Source organism: Gobio gobio (assembly GCF_949357685.1).
Source record: "Gobio gobio genome assembly, chromosome: 9".
Lineage (NCBI taxonomy): Eukaryota > Metazoa > Chordata > Actinopteri > Cypriniformes > Gobionidae > Gobio > Gobio gobio.
Genome location: NC_137115.1, coordinates 40,842,755 through 40,870,547, shown reverse-complemented (window position 1 = coordinate 40,870,547; position 27,793 = coordinate 40,842,755). Strand labels below are relative to the sequence as shown.

The window sequence follows — 27,793 nt, the reverse complement described above, 5'->3', positions numbered from 1 at the left end:
AGATATCCAAAATCCCCTCTGCAAAAACCTCCGACTTTAAGATGTCAAAAAAATGAAACGATTTTTGAACCTGACTTTATCCATTGTTCTGATCAAATAAATGCAGCCTTGGTGAGCACAGAAACAAATTTCAAAAACATGAAAGAAAGAAAAAAAAACGTATCAACCCCAAACTTCTGAACATTCATAATTTATTCCTGTGTGGATTTAGAAAGTGAAAGTGGGCATGATGTGGATGTAGACACAATGTAAGTGGGAGACTCTTGACTAAAATAAGCTGCAACTTATACCAGACATTATTCAGCAGTAAAAAGTCTGGCTACGCGAGACTATAATCTGACAATAAAACAAAGTAAAACACAAGGCCAAAGGCATATGCATTAAGCTCCATAATCATAACTGCAACAGCAGAAGTCAAAAGACGACAAGTGGTGCTCACTGCAGAGCCAAATGACGTCCAGCTCCACCTCTCTGGATCTAATGGGTGGAGGGATAGAGTTATTGGTAGGGTTAGGGTGTGGTTGGACCTTCTAGCTTCATTCATTATGCCCCAAATTACATCTAGGGAGGGTGAGCTGGACGTTACGCTCCACGCTCTGCTGTGAGCAGCCTCTCAAAGAAAGGGCCCTTTTGGTCAAATAAGTTAGGTAAAATGTCTGAAACCATGGCTTTGGTGAAAGCTCATAGAAACACTTTTTCTACGGATAAAAGTGACCAATCAAAGAGGCCTTTCGTTCTATTGGTTCAGGAGCTGTATATCACCCAAGCTGTCAAACTCCTCTTTGGCCCTTGAGCAGTGCACTAGCAGCCTTGGCAACAGTGTGAAAACAAACAGAACGTTCTCGATGTCCAGACAGAAGTGTAAAAAAAACAAACACATTTGTTGATAAGAAGAGGGAAGCTTGACTGTACCTGTATAACCCGACTGTATTTGACAACCTCTCCCAGCAATTTCTTGTTCTCCGTGTCATTTTGTTTCTGCTCCAGTTCCGCCGCATGCTGCAAAATGTGGTAGAAAGGACAGCAAACTATAATAAGCAATGCCAAAATTCCAAGAAGTTGAATTATATTGCATAATCAGTGATTTTAGGGAACTGAGATGCATATCTACTGTCTGCAGCCTTTTATAAGGGTACCTGTAATTTCTTGAAGAGATCTCCCTGTGTGTTGTTTCCATGTTTCCCCTGTTTTGCTTTCCAGAACTGTCTCTGTGCAGAGTACCTATTCATAGGACACACCTTGAAGAGACAATCTAGACAACAGAAAGAAAAATTATTCTACTAGCTGCTTAAGATTTCTGGATACACATGATGAGTCTCACAAATCCGTTTACAAACTGTGCTTTATATATATATTTAAATATATATATATATATACACACTTTATAAGTTGGTCTTAGTGTAGCTCCAAGCGACTGTATCATTGTATTGGTAAAATAAAAGGACAGCACTGCCAAACACAAGTCTGTCATTTTACTCCAGCAAACCAAATAGATGTATGATTTCCTTTTGAGGCAAACAAAATAGTTCAGTGAAGACAAACTCAAATACACTTCCACAAATGTTCTTTGTTTTTTGGCAAAGTGACAACTGAGTAAATCCAATAGAGGGAAAGTGTATTTGCTAACCAAGTAAAGAACATATATTATAGAGGGAGCAGTGTAGAATGTCAGAAAGACATTTAGGGAGTGTCAACAAATTGTGTCTATTCCAAAAAAAGTATAAGTAAAATAGAAAGGGTAAAGTTTGATTTTAAAAAGACTTAAGGATACATTTTATACAAAATACAGATCTCTCACTTGGATTTATATACATTTGACATTGACATTGAGATTGCATGAATCACCACATAAAGGTACGGTCTCATTTATCGTTGGTTATTGTAATAGGAATCCATGCAAATTAAAATTTTGCAAAAGGGCAAAAGATTTCCCCACGATTTTGCAATGGGTTTCGGCGCACTGACCAACAGAAAGCTGCTTAGTTTGAATGACTTTTACACATAAAATGAGCTTTACACAATCGCTACACTATTGACAATAGAACTTTTTTGACTGCAAAATTTTGCTGAATAAAAATGATCATCATTAAACTATTACTAAGAAAATTCATCAAGTACATTTTAAAAAGCGCAAGTTATCACAAGGCCGTTGCATTCAAAAGCACAGGGCGCTTGTATTAACTCGCATTGAGCCTCCCTTTGGAGCTGGTTTCAACAAAGCCCTCCAGCGCAAGAGGAAAATAGAGCTATTCTGATTCTTGTAAAGTCTTCCAAATTGCACTTGAGGAACTACACTGTTTACCCACCTCAGCTTACAATTGTAGTCATTAGGCAACAGCCAGGCACCCTACTGAGATCTCACTATGAAGCTGAAGACGTGGGGCGCTGACAGACTGCGTGGCCTTGGCAAAAGCAAAAATTCAGTGTGTAGGAGGCTGTTACTGCTCAAGGGCCGAGTAATTAATCAGTGGCTGAGCAGGTGTTAAGAAACACACACACACACAGGAAACTACAGCTAAATATTTATATTGTTCGGTGTTGGGATTTCTTTTGCCTGCCACTTTTATGAGTACACTGCAGAGGAACCAAGCAAAAGTAGCGACACTAACTTAACTACACTACCAGTCAAAAGTTTGGAATAATTAAGATTTTTTTGATGTATTCGAAAAAAAGCTCAAAAACATCGTAAAAACTGTAATATTGTGAAATATTACTACAATTTAAAATAACTGTTTTCTGTTTTAATATATTTAAAATGTAATCTACTCCTGTGATGGCAAATGCAAATTTTCCATTACTCCAGCCTTCACTGTTACATGATACTCCAGAAATCGTTGTAATATTACACATTTTTTAACAACAACAAATCTTATTTATTCCAAACTATGGGACATTGTTCTTTAACATGTAGGGTTTTTTCAAACAGCTAAACAAGTTACTTCTTCCACCAACTAGTGTAAGAAGTTGCTGAATAAAGGTTTCCGGTTTTCAGCCAAGAGAATCACACAGATGTACCTACACGGATGTCACCCTAATAATAAATTAATTTCAAAAATAATTAAATTAGCTTCAATGTTGCTTCAAATCTACTTTTTGGTAGCTTGAAACAACAGTATAGCCTGTAGAATATCTACTTTTTAGTTAAATGACTACCTTGATTAGTTTAACTACTTTAAATAAGTAACTAGTTTGATGAGCTAGTTTCAAAGTAGCTCCCCCAACACTGATATATCCTCCTTCTAGAACTGATATCCTTCTACTCCTTCTAGAAACTTAAAGGAACACTACTATTTTTGAAAATAGGCTCATTTTCCAACTCCCCTGATCCATTCTGCCAGACCCAGAGATCGGCTGAATGGATTCGAACTCAACAGTTTAACTCTAGGGGAGTAGGAAAATGACCCTTTTTTCTCAATAGTTTTTTTAAATGCGCTTTAAAAATTAACAATTGATTGATATATCAACAACAACAGTCCATTGGCTAATAATGGAGCTAATATGTTAGCATTTGGCCATTTAGTGTGATTGTTGTTGAACTAACTCACCCCTAAATTTTTTCGGTGGGTTTGTAAGATCCCCAGCCTCAGGCTGCACCACACATCTGTCATCCACCAACCTGAGGGGAAAAATATGACAACTCATTAGTATGTATACATTGAATAATGTTAAAGATTTCTTTAAAATAAAAAGTACTAACAAAAAAAAAATACACAGAATTGGCATTGGCAGAATTTTTTCCCTAAGAATTTTTTGTTTAGACAAGCAGCAAACATCAGATTTCTTGAAAACATGGGTTGGCCCATGACCCTACAGAGGATAAGCAGTTTGGGGAATGGGTGTATATATGGTTTGAAATATTTTATTAGAATGTGTCTTGGTCTAAAATCTCATTTTGAAAATGAACATATTTTTCGTAATTTAGGATGTGGTGCTTTTAAAAGTTTTGGGTCAATACTTTTTTTCCCAAGAAATGAATACATTTATTTTAAAAAGTGACTGTAAAGATTATAGCTGCACAATTCTGGATAAATATGCTTTTTTTATTTCAGTTATTTCAGCTGCTGTGAGAAAAGGCTATACAAATGTTATGATCCGCCACCTGCAGCATCCTCACATGCGATGTAATGCATGTAATGACGCAAAGACGAGCGGCGGCGGCATGCTCGAATTTCCTGTGAAAAGCTACCAGAACCACTCAAATTATAACACATTATTACAAGCTTACCGACTACAGCTTTAAGACAGAGATCACAATTCTCCCACTATTCTAAATAGACTAATACTAAACAAAATGTAATTTACTAGATGTTCTAACAAAATATTAACTTATTTAATTCATTTGAAGGAATTATTTTTGTCAAAAAAAAAAAAAAAGTTTGAATAAATGACTACACTAGTATCATTACTGGATGAATCAGAATCTCTTGAATTAATGATTCAATGACAAATTTTTCAAGTCACTTGTCGCCACCTACTAGTGTAATGTATCTTTTAAAAAGTGATATACACAATTTTGATCCCTAAGGTTGACCCAAACTATACATTTTTATTCCACTACTTCTGTGATAATTTGAATTATCGTAACAGAAATAATTATACTGTGTTTGAAAAGAAATTTCAATACATGACAACCGCTCTCTCTCTCTTGGTCAGCGGCAGTGTCAATGCTCGGTTTCACTGTGATCGTACTTGTCAAAGGTTTAATAGATAGCAAATCAGCATATCAGAATAATTTCTGATCATGTCATGTGAGACTGAAGACTGGAGCAATGCTGAAAATTCAGCTTTGCCACCACAGGAATACATTTCACTTCAAAATATGTCAACAGAAAACAATTATTTTATATTGTAATACAGTGGCGGGCCGTGCATTTCACACCTATGCCTTCAGTGGTATCTATAACTATCAATATTATACAGAAACGCAGTATGCTATTACAGGGCGTTGCGTCTCTCATGGAGCGACAATGAATGATTAAATGATTAAATAATTTAAGAGTTATTAACGTTCTCCGACCACCGAAAGCAAATTGTGTGTTTTTTTTGTGCATATTTTACACAAAAGAAAACGCAACACCATAAATGGTTCTTGAAAAATCTTACCAATAGTATGACAAATTTATTTCAGGTGAGGTTCAAAGATAATAAAGTTTTTTACATTTAAACCCCGCAAAACTATATTTTAATAGTATGAACATTTTGTAAATAATATATTAAAGCTACACTGTGTGATATTTTCCTCCATCTAGTGGTGAAATGGTATATGACCATCCAGTGAATTTTAGTTTCTGTTCCTCTCAATTCCGATTTCGTTTCAACTCCTACGGTGGCCGATTTAGTCCAAGATTAACATGGCTTCCAGTTCGACCTCGTCCACATTCGACACGGTGCCATCGAGTGTTAAAACGCGAAAGGCAAAGCTTGAATTTACGGGTATGTCCCTCTTTGGCTAATGTACTTTCAAGACGGAGGGGCAACATGGCGACCCGCATTCGAACCCATTACCCGTATGTATTTTCAATGGCATATTATAAACTTACGAGAACACTTTATTACTTGAAAGAAGTAAATATACATTAATGAGCACATATATTTTTGAAAGAACTAAGTGTTTTTAAGCTAAGAATAAACTAAAAAAAGTTACACAGTGTAGCTTTAATAACGAAAATAATATCATAAGATCATAAATTTACAAGAAAAAATAAATCACATTCATCACGGAAAAAACAGGGCATGGATTAGCCAGCCCAGGGTTGACTGTAGGATATAAAAAATTAAAAAAATTCATTATAGCTTAACTTACTCACCAATATAGGCTATGATTATTACACAAAACATGCCAATGTGTGCAGTAAATTTACTGCTATTACCCATCCTCTTAAATAAATCAAGATCCGTGAGACTTCAAAATCAGCTGTAACATTACAGCACGTTCGTTTTTAGCCGTGACAGATCGAATAGCGTTCCGTGACTGTGCGTTAAGCTGGAGAAGGCAGTATGCGGGAATTTTGAAAATGGCTTTGTAAGTATGTCAATTAATACATCAATTTCTTCTCCTCTGTCAGCCATTTGGGTTTGAAAAAACGCTATTAAAACTACAGATGCGGTTTGCAGGTTATTCTGACTAGGCTACTAGTACCCTCTCTGATCATCCAATCAAAAGGACGTGAAAATGCCGACGTTATTGTACGCCAGCTAGATGGCCCCGCTGTCGCCAACTCGAAATCTGATTGGCTGATTAAATCGGAGTGATTATCTGATTGGTTAAAGTGCACAGTTTCATTGCCATTCATTTAAGCTAGCATATTGATTCTGAAGGCCTCAAGGCAGATTTCTTTGACCTGGCAACACATGATGACTGAAATATGATTGGATAAAAGCTCTAACATAAACAAACACTACTGGAAGCAGCGCAACAAAGAGAAAAGCGATGAAGTTAATTAAATAGACTATTGGGAATAATTTAACACACATTCATGGAAAAAATATATTAAAATTTAAGTCTGTGATTTTGATAGTGATTAGGCCAGCAGAGAATTGCCTTGCTGGCCCTGACGGCCCACCACTGTTGTAATAATATTTCATAATATTACTGTTTTACTGCATTTTTCAATACACCATCAAAGAAATGCAGCCTTGGTTCATGTAATATATTTTTTTTTACCAACAAAAATTACCAACCCTGATCTTTTGAAAGCTACTGTCTGAAGCGAATGTCTGTTTCCAAATACAGTACTTTTTGCTCACTCCTTCCTCATATAATGAAGGCATTCACTGTTTGAACACTGGAAAAAAAAGCTTCAGTCACTTACGTTCTTTGAGGAACCTTGCTCAGCATGGCATGTCAGGGAGGGTGAGAATTTATGTTAGAGATGAGGACAAATTTGCATCAGATATTGAACAAAAGGATCAGATTACATTACTTGTAAAATTAAAGTGAAGAAAATCTATCCTTAAGATCAGATTTGAAAACAAAGTCAAGTCAGAGTTGCATTCAGTCAGTTCAAACTTCAATCTTCCGTTTCCAAACATGGGCACTATCCAATGGCGGATGTAAAGCTGTGTCCCGCTGTGGACATTGACTGGTCTAAGAGAGATTTTCAAAAATGTTTCAATGCTTATTAGTGCCACTGCCATGCATCAAATCAAAGAGTGGAAGTTTGTAAGACACTCCCAAGACAGAAGCACATCAGAAAGAACATGGCAGAAACAAAATGAGCAACCTAAGAATTTAAAAAGACCTCAGGTTGTATTATGAAGAAAAGAGACTTAGTAGGCTTAGTAGTATTTCAGAGCAAACAGTTTCCTCTCATGGAGGAATGAATTGAAAATGCTCATATAATCCTAAATCAACAAACTATTCAACTCTCTTTGAATGCAGAGCATATTTGCCCACTCTATGGTCAATGCAAATGCATACAGTCTAATTTAATTACACACTATCCTCTGTCATTGTGCTCACAGGCGCTCATAACAGAATAAGGTTATACAGAAATATTAAAATCTTTCAGAATATGACTTTGTTTAGTTTATTATCAACAATTTACAAGATATTTGAGGGGCAATTTAACTGATGTGCCTCTCCTTAGACCTAAAGAGGCTTTTTGTGAAAGCTTGTGCCAACTTAGATAAAGGAGGAAGCTGCAGTTTTCTTTGTGCGCCTGATAAACGTACAAACACCCAGGCTTTTTATAGTTAAAACACCCACTATTATAGTTCAAACTAAAAATAGGCAATAACTTATCAAGGGCAGCTCATGGTTTTCTTAATGATAGCATTTGACTCAACTCGGGCTATCTTGTGAACACAGATCTGTAAATAAATACTTCAGCAATAAAATGTAGAAGTTCACACCACTGCGCTGAACTGACCGGAGGAACATGGGTGTGAACTCTGTATAGACTCTTAAAGGTCGCTTACATGTTGTGTTGGCAGTAAAATGAAGTATGCTAAATGCTTCATGAAGGGAATTAAATCAACATTCAATTAATACAGCATCAAGCGAATCTTCCTTGCTTACAATGGCAGAAGACATAAAAAAGGAAAGAATGGTGCGAGGTCACACTACATAAACCGCAACACAGAACATTTAAAGGAAATGCCACACAGACAGAAAGGCCGTTAGGCAGTTGCATTACTTTTTGCCTGTTACTCTCTGAAGCTCACAGCACAGTGTTTCCCCAACCTTTTTTGTACCCCTTTGTACCTCAAGTACCCTTTCATCAACAACAAATCAGAAATGTGCTCCTTTAAACTGAAAACAAGTATGAATCCTCAAGTGAAACTCACCATTTATGTTAATGAAAAGACTATGGCCCGGTTTAACAGACAGGGCTTAGATTAAGCAAGTAAATCTAAGCAGTCTGTAGCCTTATATTTTTATTTTCATATATTATTTGCATTTTATATGCATTTGTTTTTATGCATGTATATCTATTTCGTTTCAGATTTTAAGCTCACTTGCACTATTATGCCTATATATTTGCTTAAATCCGCCACTAAAAATGCTAGGTTAATTTTTCAACCCGAACCAACCACAACATGTGTTCTATCAGTATTCACCCAGTCCTGGGTCGAAAAACAACCCAAATTGGAGTGTTTAAACATTTTAAATGTTGAATGTTTTCACTTAAATACGCACTTATATAATATTACATAATATTGAAATAGTAACTTGACATGAAAGCACATAAAATTACAATGACAGTTTTTACACTTGTGGGGCCAATTTTCATGATGTCACCTAGGGCCCTACAACACCAAGGGCTGGCACTGAACGTGCCTTAGAACAACAAAAAAAAACATTACTTGAGACAAAACAATTGCACTGACATATTTTAAGATATGTCAGTGCAAGTTGTTTTAAGTTCAAACAGCTCAAACATTAATTTCAGTCTGGGACTAGGGGATTTAAGCCTTGTCTGTGAAACCGGGGGTATAAGTGGCAGGCCAGCATATTGGTAAAATATGTACAATAATTAGGGTGTAATGATACCCTCATGTCACGATTCAATACATATCACGATACACATGGTAAAAGGTTAAAAAAAAACATTCTGTTGATTAAAATGCTACATTTGGTATTAATTGGGGGTGGAGGTGTTGGTAACCCAAAGCACAGGACAGTGGTGACACCAGAATAAAAATATTGAAAATTTGGCATTATTTTAGACGAATATGCTTGCACTCTGTCACTGACTAGATATATTTTAAATAATGTAGGACACTTGTAACATAACATAACAACTGGTAACATAAGACATAAGACATTTGGCATTACCACAACCCTCTACAATGCGAATAAAACACTAGCGAGTAAATCATCACTCTGGGCGATTAAATAATATCTATCATTAGCCATCAAATTCTCAGATTTTACTTGCCACTGTGTGTGTTAGAGGCTAAGAATAAGTTTAGCATAAATATATTTTTACTCGCTGAACACTCTGAATGAGCGCTTGAGAGTTTCGCTCTCGTCAAGTGATCTATACGATTTCAAATCAGCTCATCTGACGTACCGTAAACTCTAGCTGTGTCTCATTTCCAAAGGCTGCGTCCTCCTGAGGTCGCATTCGAAGGCTGCATGCGTCATCAAAGCGGTCTCATTTCAGAAAAGTAAGTAGGAGGTGTATCCTTCGCTGCTGCAGATAACCCACAATTCTTTGCGTCACCATTAACAACCGTCATGTTTTTTAAATATTATTTGGAAAAAATGCAGACGCCGGCAGATATACATCTAAGCAAAGATGTGGTGTTTAAACTTAAGTCGTTTCAAACTTGTTTTTGTTTTTAAGCTGTATTACCTCAAATAGATAGTTGGGGTAAACAGGATTACAAGTGCTTAGTGATTTTTAAACGTTTTGAACATTACTTTGCTGTCAAGGCAAGAAACATTTCATAGTCATTTTCAAGTTATAAATAATTTTCATTCATATAACTGGTGTGAGAGCGCAACGGCGCTGTGAAAGTGTTGGCATAGCAACGTGATACTTCCTGCCTGTGTGTCCTACGAAGGACTTCTCGTTTAAAGGGGTGATGAATTGAGAAATCAACTTTCCTTTGAGCCTTTGATATATAAAAGTTAATCGTGATATAAGAATATCCAGTAAGTTTCAGAGCTGAAAACATCCTTGTTAGTCAAAAAAAAGCTTTTATAGACACCAGGCCCAGAAAAACGAGAGATCTCAGAATATGTCGACCACTGACGTCATAGAATGCAGAAGCACTGCCTCAAGCCCGCCCACCGACTCGTGGAGCTAAATGGGTCGCGCTACCGAGGAATAAACATGCCGGTTCCAGCTCACGTGCGAAAGACATGCGTGTTTGTTCGCTTCATTTCACCGCAGAATTGACTGTAAACAAGATAGAGGTCGAGACTGGATTTGCAGACATATTGAGATTAACACTAGGGCCCTATAATTTCCGCTAGGGATGTGACGGTGAGGAAATTTTCCCACCGGTTAACTGATGTGTGAAAACACCGGTAATACCGGTATCACCGGCGGAGGCTTTTAAATCACTAATTCTATCTAACCGAAAGTAACATGCACACGACCGCTCTGAACTGAAAACGTGCCAGTGTTGCGTATTCACACACCGTGAATCACAGCTCGTCTGTAAATGCGCGCTCTGTGAGGCCATGGGTGCGTCTCAATCAGTTCCCTAGTTCAGTAGTCAGGGCACTGATCAAGCATTGATCAGTCTATGATTGAGATGCAAGCCATGAATGAATAACAGTTCGTCCGTAAAGCCTCGTTTATACTCGACGCGCCCGCACGAGCGCGAGGGTGCGCGCGGTAAAAAGAAATGCGCGCAGTCTAGTCGGAGGGGCTGTCACTCATGTCAGAAAGTTAGTAACTTTAGTAAATTATGGATCAGCGCTGACTGGAGACGCGAACCGTTTAGAACGATTCAGTCCGATTTGGTGAACTGATTCGGTTCACTAAAAAGAACTGGTTCAAAAGAAAGATCGTTCGCGAACCGGACATCACTAATGTACCAGAGACGGAGCTCAGCGATTGCTAACAAAGTTATTTATAGCAACTACTGAGTTATGAGAGCGCTGTCAGTCAGCGCGAGTTTATTGTGTTTGTATCTGAGAGTTCTGAATAAACACGAGTCCCAGTCACGCCGAGTCCGTCTTCATCATTATTACCAACTTTGTAACATGCGAAGTACCATTACAGCTGTCGAGATGAACGAGTTAAAAGTAAGTGTTGATAATAGCATTATTTTTAAAATAAAATAAAAGCGTCAGTGACGCGTGTTGAGTACACAGCGCAAACAAAGACACAACAGCAGTAATCGAATGTAATCCAGTTTATTGTGGGGCTAGGCTGGCTAGCCCGAATATGCTCACGTTTACCCCCCTTCTGCTTAATCTCACGCCGCGTTTGGTGCCTCCGCTGTGGGCCAGATGCAGTACTGGGGGTCGGGGATGTTGAAGGCCACCGGCCAGTGCAGCCCGAGCTTCGGCGTGTGTGAGGCCGATGTTGAGCAGAAACTCATGACTGTATGCACATTTTAGAACCGATAGACGCGACGAGGACGTACAAAAACACTGACTCACAAGATAGAAAACACGAAAACACCGTTCTGTCTGGAGAGAGAGAAGCCGCATTGTGTGCACGAATAATAAATAATTAGCTACACATCAGAAATCACTGATCACAGATCAGAAGGAACTGAAAAAAGACTTTTGTTTTCATTTGTACATCCAAACACTGAGAAACTGCCAGCGTTCACTCATTCACAACCCATGATCTCTCGAGCGTTTGCATGGGCGTGCCAGATTCTCTGGGCGGAGGAAAGGGAGGTAACCGTTCCTGCTTGGACGTCAAACCAGGAGACTTCAGGATTGGCTCGTCTGGCCTGTCATTTTCTCAAAGGCAGAGAGAGACAGCCAGAAGTCGGGTTTACACCGATCAAAATTTCTATCCACTTGGGGACAATATTCAGGCTAGGGGAACTCATATTAATGTTGAAAAACCTCATAAAATGAAAATTTAATGCCATGGGACCTTTAATGAAAAACACAACAACAAAACAAATGACAAACTCCCTTAAATAGGCACTTTTACGTTTCGCTTTGAAACCAAATCTTCCGCGATCATCTCAGTCAGCTCCTCACTCTTAAATCTGATGAATGACTCCTGCCGCTGCCGAGACTCACGGTCGGATCCTGCTTTATTAAGCAGATACATTCAGTTTTTATTTGTATTGTCTGTTCTCTAACTGAACTAAATTATTTTATTACTATAAAAAAATCAAAAAGACGGTGGGCGGTGCCACGGTGGGCAAGTGATGTAACCGGTGTTGAGTCTGGACACCGGTAACACCGGCAACACCGACTATCGTAGCAAGCCTAATTTCCGCGATCACGGAATTGGCATATTAACGCGGAATTTCCCGGAATTGTACATATTTGGAATGAAATGCTGTTTTGTGTGGGAGAAGAACGTATGTCTGGGGAAAATGCAGACTGGGGGAAGCAAATCTGGGCGACACAACCCCTCCCGTCATTTCAGCTCCCCCTTCAAAACAATGAAAGTATGGCGAAGCGGCTCACCACGGCTCTGCTTTCGTCGGCGAAAAAGTTAAGAAACTCAACGCTAAGCCCTCAGTACCGAGCCGAGCAGTTCCCTCACGGGGAGTACTTGCTGTATTTTCCCTTGTTTTTAATGCACTTTAGTGTACTGTATGGAAAATAATGTCTTAAATGAACTTGAGAGAAAATGAGATGCGTGGGACAGCGCGTCTGATTCACATCATGTTCAGCAGAGGAAGATCTTAAAGTGACAGTAGCACTGATAATGTCTGTCATTAATGTTCAAAGAACAACGGGAACAGAGAAGATTGTAGCTTTAATGATGATTAATCTATATTTCACTTATTATTTTTTGCAGTTAAGAAAGGTGTTGATAACTTTATTCAATTTCTGTGTAGGCTATGTCTAACAGGGAAGGCCATGGGTAAATATAACATTTATTATAATGGTATTGTGTAAAGATTGTTTTAAAGTTCAATTAAATTAAGTTATTTTTTAAACCCTAATAAATGTTGAAATTGGTAGCTTTCAGTTATACTGTAATGTAACGTCATTAATGTTTCATATAGACATTAATATCAGTGATACTGGCCTTCATTCATAAAAAGATGCCATTACAACACATATTTAAAATATGCTGTCTTTAAATTGTTTCTTCATTAATTTGGAGAGTAACAGAAATTATTACAATATCAAAATATTAAAAACTCCAATGTTTTTAATTGCAATCAATCATGATTAATTACAGAAAAATTAATCTAAAAAAATGTATTAATTATTTTTTATTTCAGCACTAATATTTTGTTGTGACTTGAAGTACTTAGAGTGCAGTGTTATGTTGCATCATGCAGTATTTGTCCTGAAAAGTAAATGTGATGTTTGTTACCTCAATAAATTTAAGGTCATTCCTATTTTATGTTTTATGTTCTATTATATTTACATTAAAAACACTTTTTTTTACGACTAAAATAACAGTTAAGGGTAAAAAAACTGAATTCACAAAAATTAAAACGGAAAAAAAGGAATTAGCAAAAATTAAAACAGAAAAAACTGAATTTGGTAAAAAATTTAACGGAATTTGGGAAAAAATAAAACGGATTTCATAGGGCCCTAGATTAAAACACAATGCTGTGCCTTCTATATTGGATCCGACAGGAACGGTGCAACACACTTATGTGAATAAAACATGATTTTTTATATGTGTTAGTATTGCAGATCGTGTATAGTAACAGATCGTTTGATATCTACTGATTACATCCCTTAGCACGCTGTCACAGGCTGGAGGAGGTGTTATTGGTTCATTCGTGATCAGACTCCGACTTGTAACGCCAGTGCTCACAAAGCCCAATGTCCCGGGGCTATGTGCTTTTCAAACGGGCTATAGTGAAATAACATTCCTTTCTTGCGTGTGTGTGTGTGTACGGTTCGCGGTTTTATAGTGGGTTTGCTTGATAAAGATATTTTGCGAGTCCTGTGAGCGATTACCCAGACGCTTTCAAAACAATTTCCACATGTACTTTTATTATGTATATTAGTTTAATGTATTACTGACACTAAAACTCATTTCTCATTTTCATTTTGGGGGAACTATAAACAATACAGATTGTCACTATCCACGATACATATTGTCGCATTTTTGTATTGCAATATATTTTGTGACACAATATATTATTACCCCCCTAACAAGAAGCCCAAAAAGTGTGGGGAAGTATGTTCTATTTAATTATTGCAGTTTTACAAAGAGTTCAGTATTCATATTTCATAAGCATTGATGCCCATTTTTTAATTATTAAAAACTGAACGTTTTAGCATAAGCATTTTGAAAAAGAAAGAAGACCATTCAACCCAATTTATGAATTTCCTTCAACAGTAAGAAGTTAAATTCTCTTGAAAGAGGAGCGAAAGTTGCAAAGACCTGATTTTCAGGTCTATAACATCAAGTAACGGCAAGTTGCCCTATGACTGATAAGTGTTGCTCCGAGAATATTGTTAGAGCTTAAAACATAAATTTGAAAAACAAAACAAAAAATAAAAAAAACAATGCTTCATTATTGTGCCACTTGCTTTGGCACAATCGACACTTCAAGGTCATTGAAATAAGGATTATGAAAATATCTAATGCTTTATTAAAGTCTGTCTTATCCTCACATTAACCTTTAGGTATGTCTGCATTTAATAACAATCCCAAATAATTCATAAATATCAATTTAAAAAAAAAAAAAAAAAAAAAAAAAAAAAAAAATCACAGAGCTACCAAGCCACCACAGAAAGAGCCACTCCACCGAATAATGACTAAGCCAAGTAAGTGCTGCAAATGGATTTTTTCATAGTGACAAATTGTTTTATTGTTTAATTTGCCATGTCTGCACACTTCCTCATCTTCCTGTGTATCTGTATTAGTGTATTAAACAAAGACATTAAGTACATTCATAGGATGTTTTTTAGAAGGGGAGGTTAGAAGACAGGAAAGGTGCTAACAGTCTAGTTTTACATGCTCATAAATGAGTAACAGAGTGCTTCTAGTTCTCTTTAAACTGTTTGACAACCAGCAATCTTCAAAAGACACAACAAAGAACACCAAGTTAAACATGAACCAAATGTAAGCCTGATCGTGAGTGTTCAAACATGCTAATTATAGCTCCATTACTTAATGACATGAGGTGAAGGAGTTAGACCTCGTCTAAGCAAAATGACTTAAAAGAGAAGCTGTTTGTATTTTTTATGTAACAAATCTACTACATTTGCTTTTACAATCTTGAACTGATTCCGTATACAGAACTTAACCACCACCACATTATTGTCCTTTTAACCAAACTACTTTCAAATTATGGCCATAAATGTTTATTATGTAGAATTTCAACCAATAAAGCCTCTTATCAGTCTTTCCTCTAGGTTTCTAGTACATCACAACGAGTCCATGGTACCTAAACAAAGACAAGCCTTTCTAATTGAAGTCCATTCAACTTCCATTATATCTCTACAAACCCATGACAGCCTGGGAAATAATCCAAGACCGCCCTGTTTAGGACCAGAAGAAAGGCTTTGGCTATGTTCAGCATGGAGTACAAGTATACTACTGAATACTGCACAGTATACAATGCATGCTGCCTACTAAGTTTGCAAAATAGTAAAAAAAAATGCAAACATAAAAGTTTGCTTAATTTGTGAAACATATCATTTGGCAGTCTGATCAAATACGTTTCACTTCATTCATCACACTGGAAATAGAAAGTTATGTCAAACACATTGCATTCTGGGAAGAAGTACTGCCATAGAGTGCAAAATTGGCTACCTACTTTTTCAGCGGACGTATTTTTCCCATAGGGTTTTCATAAAAGTCTTTGTTTAAGGGTTATAAGTCATGAACCAAACCAACCAGCCCACGAGGTGAATCATAACATGACAAACTTTGATTTAAAGCAAAAAAGTATTTGAAAATCAGACAATAAGACTCAATGGCTTTAAAGTGGTCATGAATCGAGAAATCACCTTTCCCTTGAGCTTTTGATATATAAAAGGTCATGGTAATTTAAGAATATCCTGTAAGTTTCAGAGCTGAAAACTTCCTTGTTAGTCAAAGAAAAGCTTTTATTGACACCAGGCCCAGCAAACGATCGATCTCAGAATGTGCCCGGCTATGACGTCAGAGTGTAGTGAAACACCGCCACAACAGAAGAAGAACAACGCCTGATTCTGTAGCCACGCCCACCGACTCGTGCCACTAACATGACAGCTAAGAGCAGCATAGAGCTAAACAGCATCGAATTTCTCAGCAGTAAACATTAGGGGTGCTCCGATTGATCGGCAACCAATCTCGATCGGTCGATAATCGCTTTGGTGATTGATCGGCGGTCTCCAAAAAGGCCGATTTCATGAACCGATCGCAGCTGACGACACATAAACCCGCACCTGCCGTGAGAGCTGGGGCATAATATGCAGCGACACAGTCTCATTCTCTTTCCGGTGTGGGTAAAATAATTATAATGCTGAAGGTGAGATACAATTTATATTTCTATATTAAATAACTTACGCAGTCATTTGAAAACTTTCTGTGGGATGTAAGTTCACAAACAGCGCGTGTGAATCACCGCGTGCGCGCGCTCTCTCTCTCCCTTTCATAACTTAATGCTCAAATGGCTTCACATCAGCGCATCGCATCTGCACTAAAATCGAGCTGCACAGTTGACACATGATTTGCCACTTTGCACAATCGAGGCAGTGTCGCATCGTCACTAAAGTTTATCATTTGCATTTATTTTTAAGTCTTGCCAGTGTTCAAACCGCTCAGCACTCGCGCGCTCTCCACACCGTGCGCGCGCACACACACACACACACACACACACACACACAGGCCATCTCACAAAAAGCTTGCGAGACAAATTGCGCTGAAATGGTCAGATACACACAAATGTATGTACTAAATGACGAGTGTGCACGTAAACCCCGTCGTGACTCGCGAGTGAACGTTTGTGCAGCTGTAACCGTATCCGTGTTCGCTCTTAAAGTGACAGCTGTCGAATAAACTGCTGTCTCTGAGTTTCTCTTCGTCTTGTGTTGTTTGATGAACCTTTATGACACTCACTGCTCTTGAATGACTAACTTTTGCAACCTTAAGTGTAAGGATTAATCTGATTTAATTTATTCAGGGAAGACCAATATTAATTTACATTTGATTTCTTATTAAATGTATTTAGTATTTCTTACCTCAATACTAATGTTAGACCTCCCTGAAAAATTGTTTTTAAAAACAAAATGCACTGCATGATCAAATATTTAGGTGAGATAATTATATACATTTATTATATACATTTATTTGGGAAAGATGGCCTACAGTAGCCTTAAGTTATCTCATTTTCTAAAATAAACACTTGGTGGTTCTTCAAGATCTTGACTCAGTTAATTTAGAGTTAGTTTCATTTCTTCAAATGGTGCAAACTCTGCAAGATTATAGATAAAAGATTGCCATTCCCCTGCCATTCTGTGATCGGCAGTGATTGGCAATCGGCAGATCATGATCTTGGTGATCGGTAATCGGTGATCGGCCCCAAAAATGCTGATCGGAGCATCTCTAGTAAACATACCACATAAGCTTTTCGGATCCTGATTTTTAAGCATTCGGATTCCAATATTATGAATGCATGGATGAACTTTATTTTTAATGAATATCCAGCTCACATTGCACGCATGTTCATTTAACCACGGAGTCGTTTGTGAACAAGAGACTGGATTTGCAGACAGGATGAGATTACATGAACGAATGAAGCAACACACGAATGCGAGTAAAAAAAATGTCTTATATGTGATTGTATTGCATTGTTACAGATCGTTTGATATCTATGAATTATGTGTACGTGTCTAACAGAACATACCTTAGCACGCTGTCACAGGCTTGAGAATACTTTATTTGTGGTGTTCTTGGTTCATTACTGTCTTGATGTGCGTTGTTCACTCTCTTGACTCGACATTTGAAGGGCACGAGTGGGTGTGTGTGCGGTTAAATCCATCGATCGGGCGGGCCAAGTAACGTTAATTAAAAAAATATCATTCCAATCAATCGCGGGTCGATGAGAGATGAATCGTTGTGTTTGTTTGATAAAGACATTTTGCGAGTCCTGGCTGTGGGCTGGGCGATTCATTCCCGTTGCCGTATGCCACACGCTGTCACTGACAGGGGGAGCAGAAGCTCATTAAATATGCAAATCTTATCCAATCCTAGCCGAGGGCGTTTACTTCCAAGTCTTCAGTGCGGCATGGCCATCAAAACTGAGCGTGTCTTGAGAGAGCCTCAAAACCAGGTCAGAAAATACCCTATTACTTATTAATTATGATGTTTTTGAATGTTAAAACCACGCGAGCGCAATAAGTTTATACTCAGGATATCCTCAGACAACAGTATAAAAAAATAGAAAAAGCCAGTTCATGACCCCTTTAATAAAGGAAACAACTATAACCCCATGACATTATTGATCACAAAAGGATTTTTTTTTTTTTTTAAATGTCCCACTCACACTTCCATATAATGTCAGTGAATAGCGGCCAGCACATATCTCTACAAACATAATTTGATGAGGTAAACCGTAAAACGTTGCCACCAACGCATAACTAAACAGTTTACAGATGAGGCTTTTGTGCCACCCTCTGCGTTGTAACTCCACGAAAAGAAGTCAACCATTGTAAATCTCACATCTTTATTTAGAGCAGTTTGTCTCGATTCAAACAAGCCCACACACAACATAACATGATGCGTAAATCTTGAGAAAATCCTCAAGGAGGGACATGACATGCTGCTTGGCTAAAGCTTTAGGACTCCAGGATCCGATGGTGTGCGAAAATAACAGCGTTTCGTCGGCATTGCGGCAACAATACTCCAGCCTACACAACTATACCACAACAAAGCTTCCCAGCGGCGAAACAAAATGGCCTCGCCCCCCCTTATTTAATATTCTCGGAGGAGGGGTTTATGTAAATATTGGGGCTGGTGATGTCAGCAACCCTGGAGGAATGTCTGTAGTCGCCTACCGGCCGTTTGCTGTAGTCCTTACAAAAAGGATTTCTTTACAAGCAAATATCTCCCTTTGCTTTAAACTTTGAACGTTGCAGATGTTGTTTATGCTCAAACAGCAACATTACACACTAGCTCAAGTTAGAAAAGTGAAATCGTGGTTTACCACCCCTTTAATATAATATCTGGCAGTTTGAGTAGAGAAACTGACTAAATCATTCACAGTGCTTCATGGGAGTGAGTGGGTGCTAAACTGTTCTTTTGGCACAATTTGCTTATCACGATTCTCTGATTGGTGGAGATTTCTCTGCAGAATCATGGGTAATGTAGTTTTCTACCAGGAATTCCACTGTTGAACATGATTATTAAAAAAAATATTTGAAATAATGCGGGTTGATGGCGTCAACAAAAGCATATACCATTCAATGACCAACCTTGTAGCTCAAAGTAGGTTTGTCTACACTCTTTAAAGGTTTGTAAGTCAAAAATCAACTCCCCTATGGAGAAAATTAATGGGATTTTTACATTCTTATTTTCCAGAACACGACTGTTGCACTCGATTGACGTGTTCTGTACTGTACATTTTAGCAGATGTAGTAGGTAATTTGAGGTCTATGCACAAATTCTACATACTGAACTGTGCACAATATACACATATTCCAGAGACAGTAAAGAGACGGTCTCTAAACATGGAATAATTTGACTGGACGAAAATACTGCAAGTGTAACAAAAGACCTAACAAAAACTGGAATGTCAACTATGCACTACAACACTGGGAACATGCAGTCTGACAGCTCCCTTTGACACAAAGTCCGCTCACATGTCACACTTCAAATGCAAGAGCATATTACTACAAGAACTGTGTGTAAACTAGCCTGCTTTTCAGAATGTATCCTCCCAAACAAAACCTCTGTGCTGTGGTTACATTTTCATAGCAATAAAGTGAAAAACTATACATGAAGTTTTAGAAACACTGATACTACTAAAACAGCTCTATGATGAATTGTGACAGAGAAGTGACTGTTGCTGCAATCCATTTGATGCAACGCCAAATGCGAAAATCAATTTAAAGATAAACTACTTAAGAAACAAGAAGCTGTACACAGCGAGTGTCCTTTGTTCTCCACCTTAATTGCTTGATGAGTCATTACACAACAATGCAAAAATGATTCCGCAACCTGAAATGGAGCTGGGCGTTTCGACACCATGTGGTTATATATTCATAATCTTTCATAAGACTCTCAAGCAGATGTGTTCCTACATGACCATGTGAAACGATCTACGTTTAGCTCAATCGTATTCATTCCAAAAGTTCCTGTGTTTTTGGATTTAAATTGACTATTTTTGGTCCACCCATCCTCATTCTGTCTGAGTGCGTAAATTGCGCACATCCTGAATTAATATCATTACTCTGAACTATGATGTCTGCAGTATGTGTTTGTTGTAATATTAAGTGTTTATTTGCTCTACTATGTAAGAGCACTGGCTGAAAGTATTCTATAAAGTAAACATATTATTATAGGTATGGTTATTAGTAGTTAATTGGCCAATTGCATGACAGGTCACATGATATCAAAATGGCGGCACCCATGAGGTAGTGACCCGCTCCATGTAAAATAAAACAGCTTTTTTTAAGAAGAAAGATATGCCTAAAGTCATAATTTCATGTGATGTACATAATATTTCTCTCAAATGTGCTGTTCATTTTACATTTTTAAATTACGCCTACATAGTTGTATTAGTGTTGGTGTGTAAACTAACAGAAAATTTTGCATTCCTGTTCATGATTTGCATGATTGCTTTTGAAGCAATGCTGTAACCCTGCACCTCTGGCCTTCAGTATGTACTCAAATCACTTCCTACTTCCACTCAACAAGCTTCATCTGACATGAAGAGGTTAAATATATTTTAAATCATTTTGAATGTTTAATATTTTACTATTGCATATTTAGGAAACATAATGAATTGTAAAACTGCCATGTTGAATTATTTTTAAGACCAATATAATGAGCATTGGGAGGCAACTTACCCTAAAGTGCTGATAAATCCATTGACAGTTCCCTCCGCATACAGAGACACGATATCTCCAATGTGAAGGAAACTGGACCTCTGTTCCGACATATCTGCAAATGTTTCAGAAGATTTTCTGATACTTTAACCACTCCAGCGCAATGTGTCCAGTCGACTCAATGTCTCAATCCACTTGTTCCTGCGCTTTGACAGTAACACATTTTTAATCCAGCCGCCCAGTGAAGAGATGTGCTGAGCCCGTGACTTTTGAGTTGTGATTCCTCTAACTGTCGCGTTTCTACATGTTTTCAACTTCTTCCTGTGAGACAAACGAGGCTTTTTCTCACCAATATGCCACTCGAGTGGGAGGAGACTCACCCTCTGTCCCGTGAAATCAAGGAAGTGATGCTGTCTGTCTTTGCTGTGGTATGCAACTCACTTCCAACAAAAAGTGAGAATGCAACTTGTGTTTTTTTTCTCTCAGTCGTGCATAGGTGTCGATGAGGTACTGCAAAATTATGCAAATGATTTCGGAAGGTTCTTCTCAAACTTTTTCATTTTATGAATGACTTTAAACAATACGGTAATGTTTTTTTTTTTTTGTATTCGTAGTCTATTAGAGCATTTCATATTTAATATAAAATCGGTAGATAAGTGAAAAGATATAAACTATAGAACTATACAGACACATGCAGCATAGCAAAACATCATATTACTTTATAAACTTCTATTTTACTATTAAACAATAAATGCACATGTTTTATGTTTGTTTGTTAATTTTATGCGTTTTTGTGCTATTTGAGTTCCTTATCAGATACACCAAATGATAATTGAAGTATTTTTTTAAGTATTTCTATTTGAGTAGCTATTTTAAATGAGATAGTGATTTGTGATTTGTAACCTATCTACAGGATTTGCTCTTAAAGGTCATATAAGTGTCAAAGTTTCTTCGAATAATCTATAGGCCATCTTTGCATATCACATAACCCTGTGCTTATCAGACGTGTGCAAAGTCTTCATTTGTAACTCATTGTTTGCGTAATAATGACAACGACAAAAAAAGACTGATTAATGGAAGTACAATCATTTTCATGATTAATAGTTCTCAACCAATTAGACCTGAATAAATACGATGTAGCCTATGTTGCTATTCAGGTGTAATTTGTTGAACAAGTTAATTCACGTCTTATCTTTTCCATTTTTAGATTTTTACCTTATAATCAATTATATTTAGATCTGTTACTAAATTCTGGCATAATACCTTTAGTTTATACATTGAATGTGAGTTCTAGATCTCTTGAACATTAATTCCCCAAAATTCAGGTTTGGTTAAACTCGCCTGCACTGACATCTAGTGTCGTTTGGGATGAAATAAACTAAATAACTCCACGTTTTCTCGGTTTTTACAGAATTTTGGTTTTATAACTCCACAGCCACGTTCGTTCAATCAAAGAAAATCTTGTGTTAAAATGTTACGTGTGGAACTGTGAATTGTAACGAAGATGAGATGATACTAATGAGAGGAATTCACCATATTTCAAATAAATGGATAGGCTACATATATGTGTAATTGTATTTAATTCATTATATAGCTGGGTTCTTTACTAACAAATATCTATTTTCCCATTAGAATTATCATTGCTCAGAATTTTGTGAATTCTATGATGTCATTAAAAAACAAGAAAAAAAACATGAAAATTACATTCATACAAATGACTTGAATACAACTCTGTGATTAACTTTTTAATTACTAAATGAATGTGTTATTTAAATAATTAATTATAATAATTAACTTTTTAGATAATAGTAGCCTATATATGTTTTTCAAAACATAAACCATCAGAACACAATTTGGAATGTAAAGAACAACATATTATACAGTTATTAAATTTTATTAGGAAAATATCATATACATAAAAAGAAGTGGGCTCAATGCAAACCAAGTTTTTCATATTTTGTAAATGACTTCTTTTGGAACAAACTAAAAACAAAATAGTGATAAAAACATGTAATATATATACACTCACCTAAAGGATTATTAGGAACACCATACTAATACTGTGTTTGACCCCCTTTCGCCTTCAGAACTGCCTTAATTCTACGTGGCATTGATTCAACAAGGTGTTGAAAGCATTCTTTAGAAATGTTGGCCCATATTGATAGGATAGCATCTTGCAGTTGATGGAGATTTGTGGGATGCACATCCAGGGCACGAAGCTCCCGCTCCACCACATCCCAAAGATGCTCTATTGGGTTGAGATCTGGTGACTGTGGGGGCCATTTTAGTACAGTGAACTCATTGTCATGTTCAAGAAACCAATTTGAAATGATTCAAGCTTTGTGACATGGTGCATTATCCTGCTGGAAGTAGCCATCAGAGGATGGGGACATGGTGGTCATAAAGGGATGGACATGGTCAGAAACAATGCTCAGATAGGCCGTGGCATTTAAACGAGACCCAATTGGCACAAAGGGGCCTAAAGTGTGCCAAGAAAACATCCCCCACACCATTACACCACCACCACCAGCCTGCACAGTGGTAACAAGGCATGATGGATCCATGTTCTCAATCTGTTTACGCCAAATTCTGACTCTACCATCTGAATGTCTCAGCAGAAATCGAGACTCATCAGACCAGGCAACATTTTTCCAGTCTTCAACTGTCCGATTTTGGTAAGCTCGTGCAAATTGTAGCCTCTTTTTCCTATTTGTAGTGGAGATGAGTGGTTCCCGGTGGGGTCTTCTGCTGTTGTAGCCCATCCGCCTCAAGGTTGTGCGTGTTGTGGCTTCACAAATGCTTTGCTGCATACCTCGGTTGTAACGAGTGGTTATTTCAGTCAAAGTTGCTCTTCTATCAGCTTGAATCAGTCGGCCCATTCTCCTCTGACCTCTAGCATCAACAAGGCATTTTCGCCCACAGGACTGCCGCATACTGGATGTTTTTCCCTTTTCACACCATTCTTTGTAAACCCTAGAAATGGTTGTGTGTGAAAATCCCAGTAACTGAGCAGATTGTGAATTACTCAGACCGGCCCGTCTGGCACCAACAACCATGCCAGGCTCAAAATTGCTTAAATCACCTTTCTTTCCCATTCTGACATTCAGTTTGGAGTTCAGGAGATTGTCTTGACCAGGACCACACCCCTAAATGCCTTGAAGCAACTGCCATGTGATTGGTTGATTAGATAATTGCATAGAAATTGAACAGGTGTTCCTAATAATCCTTTAGGTGAGTGCATATATATATAGTTTCCTGTAGTTTTTCACCAGGTTTGCACACACTGCAGGAGGGATTTTGGCCCATTCCTCCACACAGATCTTCTCTAGATCAGTCAGGTTTCTGGCCTGTCGCTGAGAAACACGGAGTTTGAGCTCCCTCCAAAGATTCTCTATTGGGTTTAGGTATGAAGACTGGCTAGTGGAGGTGTACAATTTTGCCTTCCAGCCTTGTGGAGGTGTACAATTTTGTCTCTAGTGTCTTTGGACAGCTCTTTGGTCTTGGCCATGTTAGTAGTTGGATTCTTACAGATTGTATGGGGTGGACAGGTGTCTTTATGCAGCTAACGACCTCAAACAGGTGCATCTAATTTAGGATAATAAATGGAGTGGAGGTGGACATTTTAAAGGCAGACTAACAGGTCTTTGAGGGACAGAATTCTAGCTGATAGACAGGTGTTCAAATACTTATTTGCAGCTGTATCATACAAATAAATAGTAAAAAAATCATATATTGTGATTTCTGGATTGTTTTTTTTAGATTATGTCTCTCACAGTGGACATGCACCTACGATGACAATTTCAGACCCCTCCATGATTTCCAAGTGGGAGAACTTGCAAAATAGCAGGGTGTTCAAATACTTATTTTCCTCACTGTATATATATATATATATAAAAAACCAAGTTTTTCACTTTTTTTATTTTATTTTTTATTTCCTGGCAGCTATTGTGACATTTTGACATACCTCTTGTTCTCATGGCTTAATTTAGAAAGAAAACAAAATCGAATGGAACGGAATAAATAGCAGAATTAAAAAAAACATCATGAATTACATGGACATTTCTAACAGCTTGGTAGCTACATGTTTTTTGAAACTGGATTTTAATATTTATAATATATTAATAAATAAAGGTTAAGAAAAACAACCTGGCTGATCACAGCATCAACCTTATCACGTGATCACTGGAAGGAAAACTAAGATGCTCGACATTTGCTCACAGTTTCCATGAGGTTAAAGCTCATGTGTGACTGACTACGACACCTGTGCCCGGTACATGTTATTTACTTTCTTACCTACAGTATCTGACTAAAGAAACATGAGGACACCACCACACGCAGTACGAGATTACACCGCACACACACATATATCAACACAATACAGCTATGCTCCACCTCCACTGACCTTAGGCGACAAGGCAGCAAAGCAAACCTCACACAATACCTGCCGAGACAGAGCTCGTGCATGCAGTATTTTATCATAATAATTATTTCACTTTAAACGGAACAGGATTCTGTTGTTGCGTCTAACATTTTGCGGATAAACAGCCAGTCTGAAAGTGTAGCAGAGACTTTGTACATTTGGTCCAACTCTTTTCCCTCCAGCAGCCCGATTCGCGGATCACCCGGGAACAACTAAGCGGTAAGTGGCACAGACATAAAGAATTAGTTTAGTTGTCTAATAGGGCGCTTTAACTTGCTTGTCTGAAAAGATACATTTGCGATTTGTTCGCAACGATAACCGTTTTTGATCACGCAGAAGAACTGTTAAACAAAGAACTAAGCTAAGGTATTTTACTGCCCGTTTTTGTACAAGAGCACTAGGCTACACAACAGCATGCCTTTACTGTAGTTTATTCATTATTAAAGTGGATTTATTATTATCATCACCACTGTAAACCTACACTTGCCGATGTGTGCTAGAGCAGGATCAGGTGCCTTTTCCCACGCTGCACTGTCCCAGTGATGGTGCAAGCTTCAGTATCAAATGCACAACGATAACGCAAGCAGTACCTAATTACATGTCAGGCTAATGTTGGAAACATAGTTGGGTCATTCCTCAAAATAAATTACCTTTTTTGTGTCTCGCATGAAAATGTATGTAAACAATGACTTAGCATGTCACTAACGTTTACGGTAGCCTATGTTAAAGGCATATTTCCTAACACATCATCAACAACAACAACAACAACAAAAGTTGTCTTCGTTGTGTGTTCAGGTTTTCATCATAACCCATATACTAAAATGTTATATAGTATCCTATATTCGGTCCGGTTTATAGTCAAAACAATTGATTATTGAAAAGGTGATATAATGACATTAACTGTAAAACTATAACCCTGTTAGGTTTTTTTTTTTTTATGTAGCTGATGGCACAATTGGTTTTGTGATAGAATATATATATATATGTATAAATAGAAATTGAACATACAGCACATATAAATAAATACAAGTATATGAGATATGATACAATATGATGGACCTCAACATGGATTGTAGGCTACAACATAATGAATATCACCTTTAAACATGCTGAATGATAAACTACAGACTTCTTATTGAGAATGTGGTAAAAAAAAAAAAAAAAATCCTCCTGAATTGTTTGCTTGAAAATTGCATAACGTTTATAGGGGCTTTCAATGTCTGGGCGCTTAACTTCATAAGTATTGCTGAATGCAGATTAACCCATTTAATCCCATTTGTGACCAAACTCTTCAACATTAATTTTTGAGGTTCTAAAAAGAGTTGTTGATGTATTATACAATGTTATAAACTACAAATGAAAGTGCAGGTTTTCTTGAATTTATGTGAACATTATTTTATCATTGCTTTTGTTTTTTTGTTGTTGTTGTTGTTTCTTAACTTTATTGTTTGCAAATTTCCATTGGTTCTTATATGGTAACTTTTTTCAGACAACGCATGCAAGTTGTTTCATTGGGTTATCTAAGGCAGGGGTTTTCAAAATGTATGATGCCCAGGACCCCCAAATATGATGAAGCTTTATGGGCGACCCCCTTCCTAAAATCCATCTATATATTTTTATGTATGAAAAGACATTGAAACTGTTAGATATATAGCATGTGTGACATTATAAATACAACCTATTGTTTCCAAACTAACATTGGCTATACTTAATATGCTATACTTATGGATGTATAAACCTTTTCAATGAAAAATTACTTGTATAAGCAACTTTCACAATAAATGTATGTAAGCAGCTTACGTACTGCGGTAAGAATACTGCCTTACAACCCCAGTGAGCAAGAAAAAGGGGACTATAGTGAGAAAAACTCACTAGAAAGATACAAAGCAAACATATACAATTCTGGAAAGTATGTACTGTATATGGCAAACAAAGAGAAATGGTTAGAAATGAAACCGTGCGGTAGACCTTTGTCTTTTAATTCCTTGAAATTTTCTGGGGACCCCATAGAACCTTCTGGAGGACCCCAGTTTGAAACCCCCTGATCTAAGGGATACAAACACATGTTCTGGTGAAATTTTGGGATTAAATGAGCTAAGGGTTTAAAATGGGCATACTGTACATGGCTAGTTCTACAAGAGTTGAACTAAACATAGTGGGTGGCTTTTCTAATCCTTTCTTGCTTTCCAGAAGCTCCAGAGACATGGATTTTAGGATTGGACACATTTTTGTGGGAATGACTCAAGCGAAACCTGCATCTGATTCTTAATTAGTCTTCTGTTGTTGGATATAATGCTGGATTACTCAAGATGACT

The 27,793-nt window shown here is 37.4% G+C and overlaps 3 protein-coding genes across 4 annotated transcripts in view; 1 reads left to right on the top strand and 2 right to left on the bottom strand.

Annotated features, from left to right (window-relative positions):
- Positions 1–21,442, bottom strand: part of itpr2 (inositol 1,4,5-trisphosphate receptor, type 2) — a 119,299-nt gene extending 97,857 nt beyond the window's left edge. For both annotated transcript variants that reach the window (XM_079826041.1, XM_079826042.1), the window contains exons 1-4: positions 21,080–21,442; positions 3,546–3,616; positions 1,137–1,252; positions 913–999 (exon numbers count right to left, since the gene is read on the bottom strand). In XM_079826041.1, coding sequence (XP_079682167.1) covers positions 913–999; positions 1,137–1,252; positions 3,546–3,616; positions 21,080–21,171 — 366 coding nt within the window. In that variant the 5' untranslated portion in view covers positions 21,172–21,442. The remainder of the gene's footprint in view (positions 1–912; positions 1,000–1,136; positions 1,253–3,545; positions 3,617–21,079) is intronic.
- The window catches only part of LOC307131743 (uncharacterized protein), a 676,237-nt gene that overhangs the window by 568,825 nt on the left and 79,619 nt on the right, over positions 1–27,793 (bottom strand). The window lies entirely within an intron of this gene.
- The window catches only part of plekhg7 (pleckstrin homology domain containing, family G (with RhoGef domain) member 7), a 26,633-nt gene continuing 24,110 nt past the window's right edge, over positions 25,271–27,793 (top strand). The window contains exons 1-2 of the mRNA XM_079824747.1: positions 25,271–25,697; positions 27,669–27,793. The exon at positions 27,669–27,793 is cut by the window's right edge and continues 603 nt beyond it. Coding sequence (XP_079680873.1) covers positions 27,788–27,793 — 6 coding nt within the window. The 5' untranslated portion in view covers positions 25,271–25,697; positions 27,669–27,787. The remainder of the gene's footprint in view (positions 25,698–27,668) is intronic.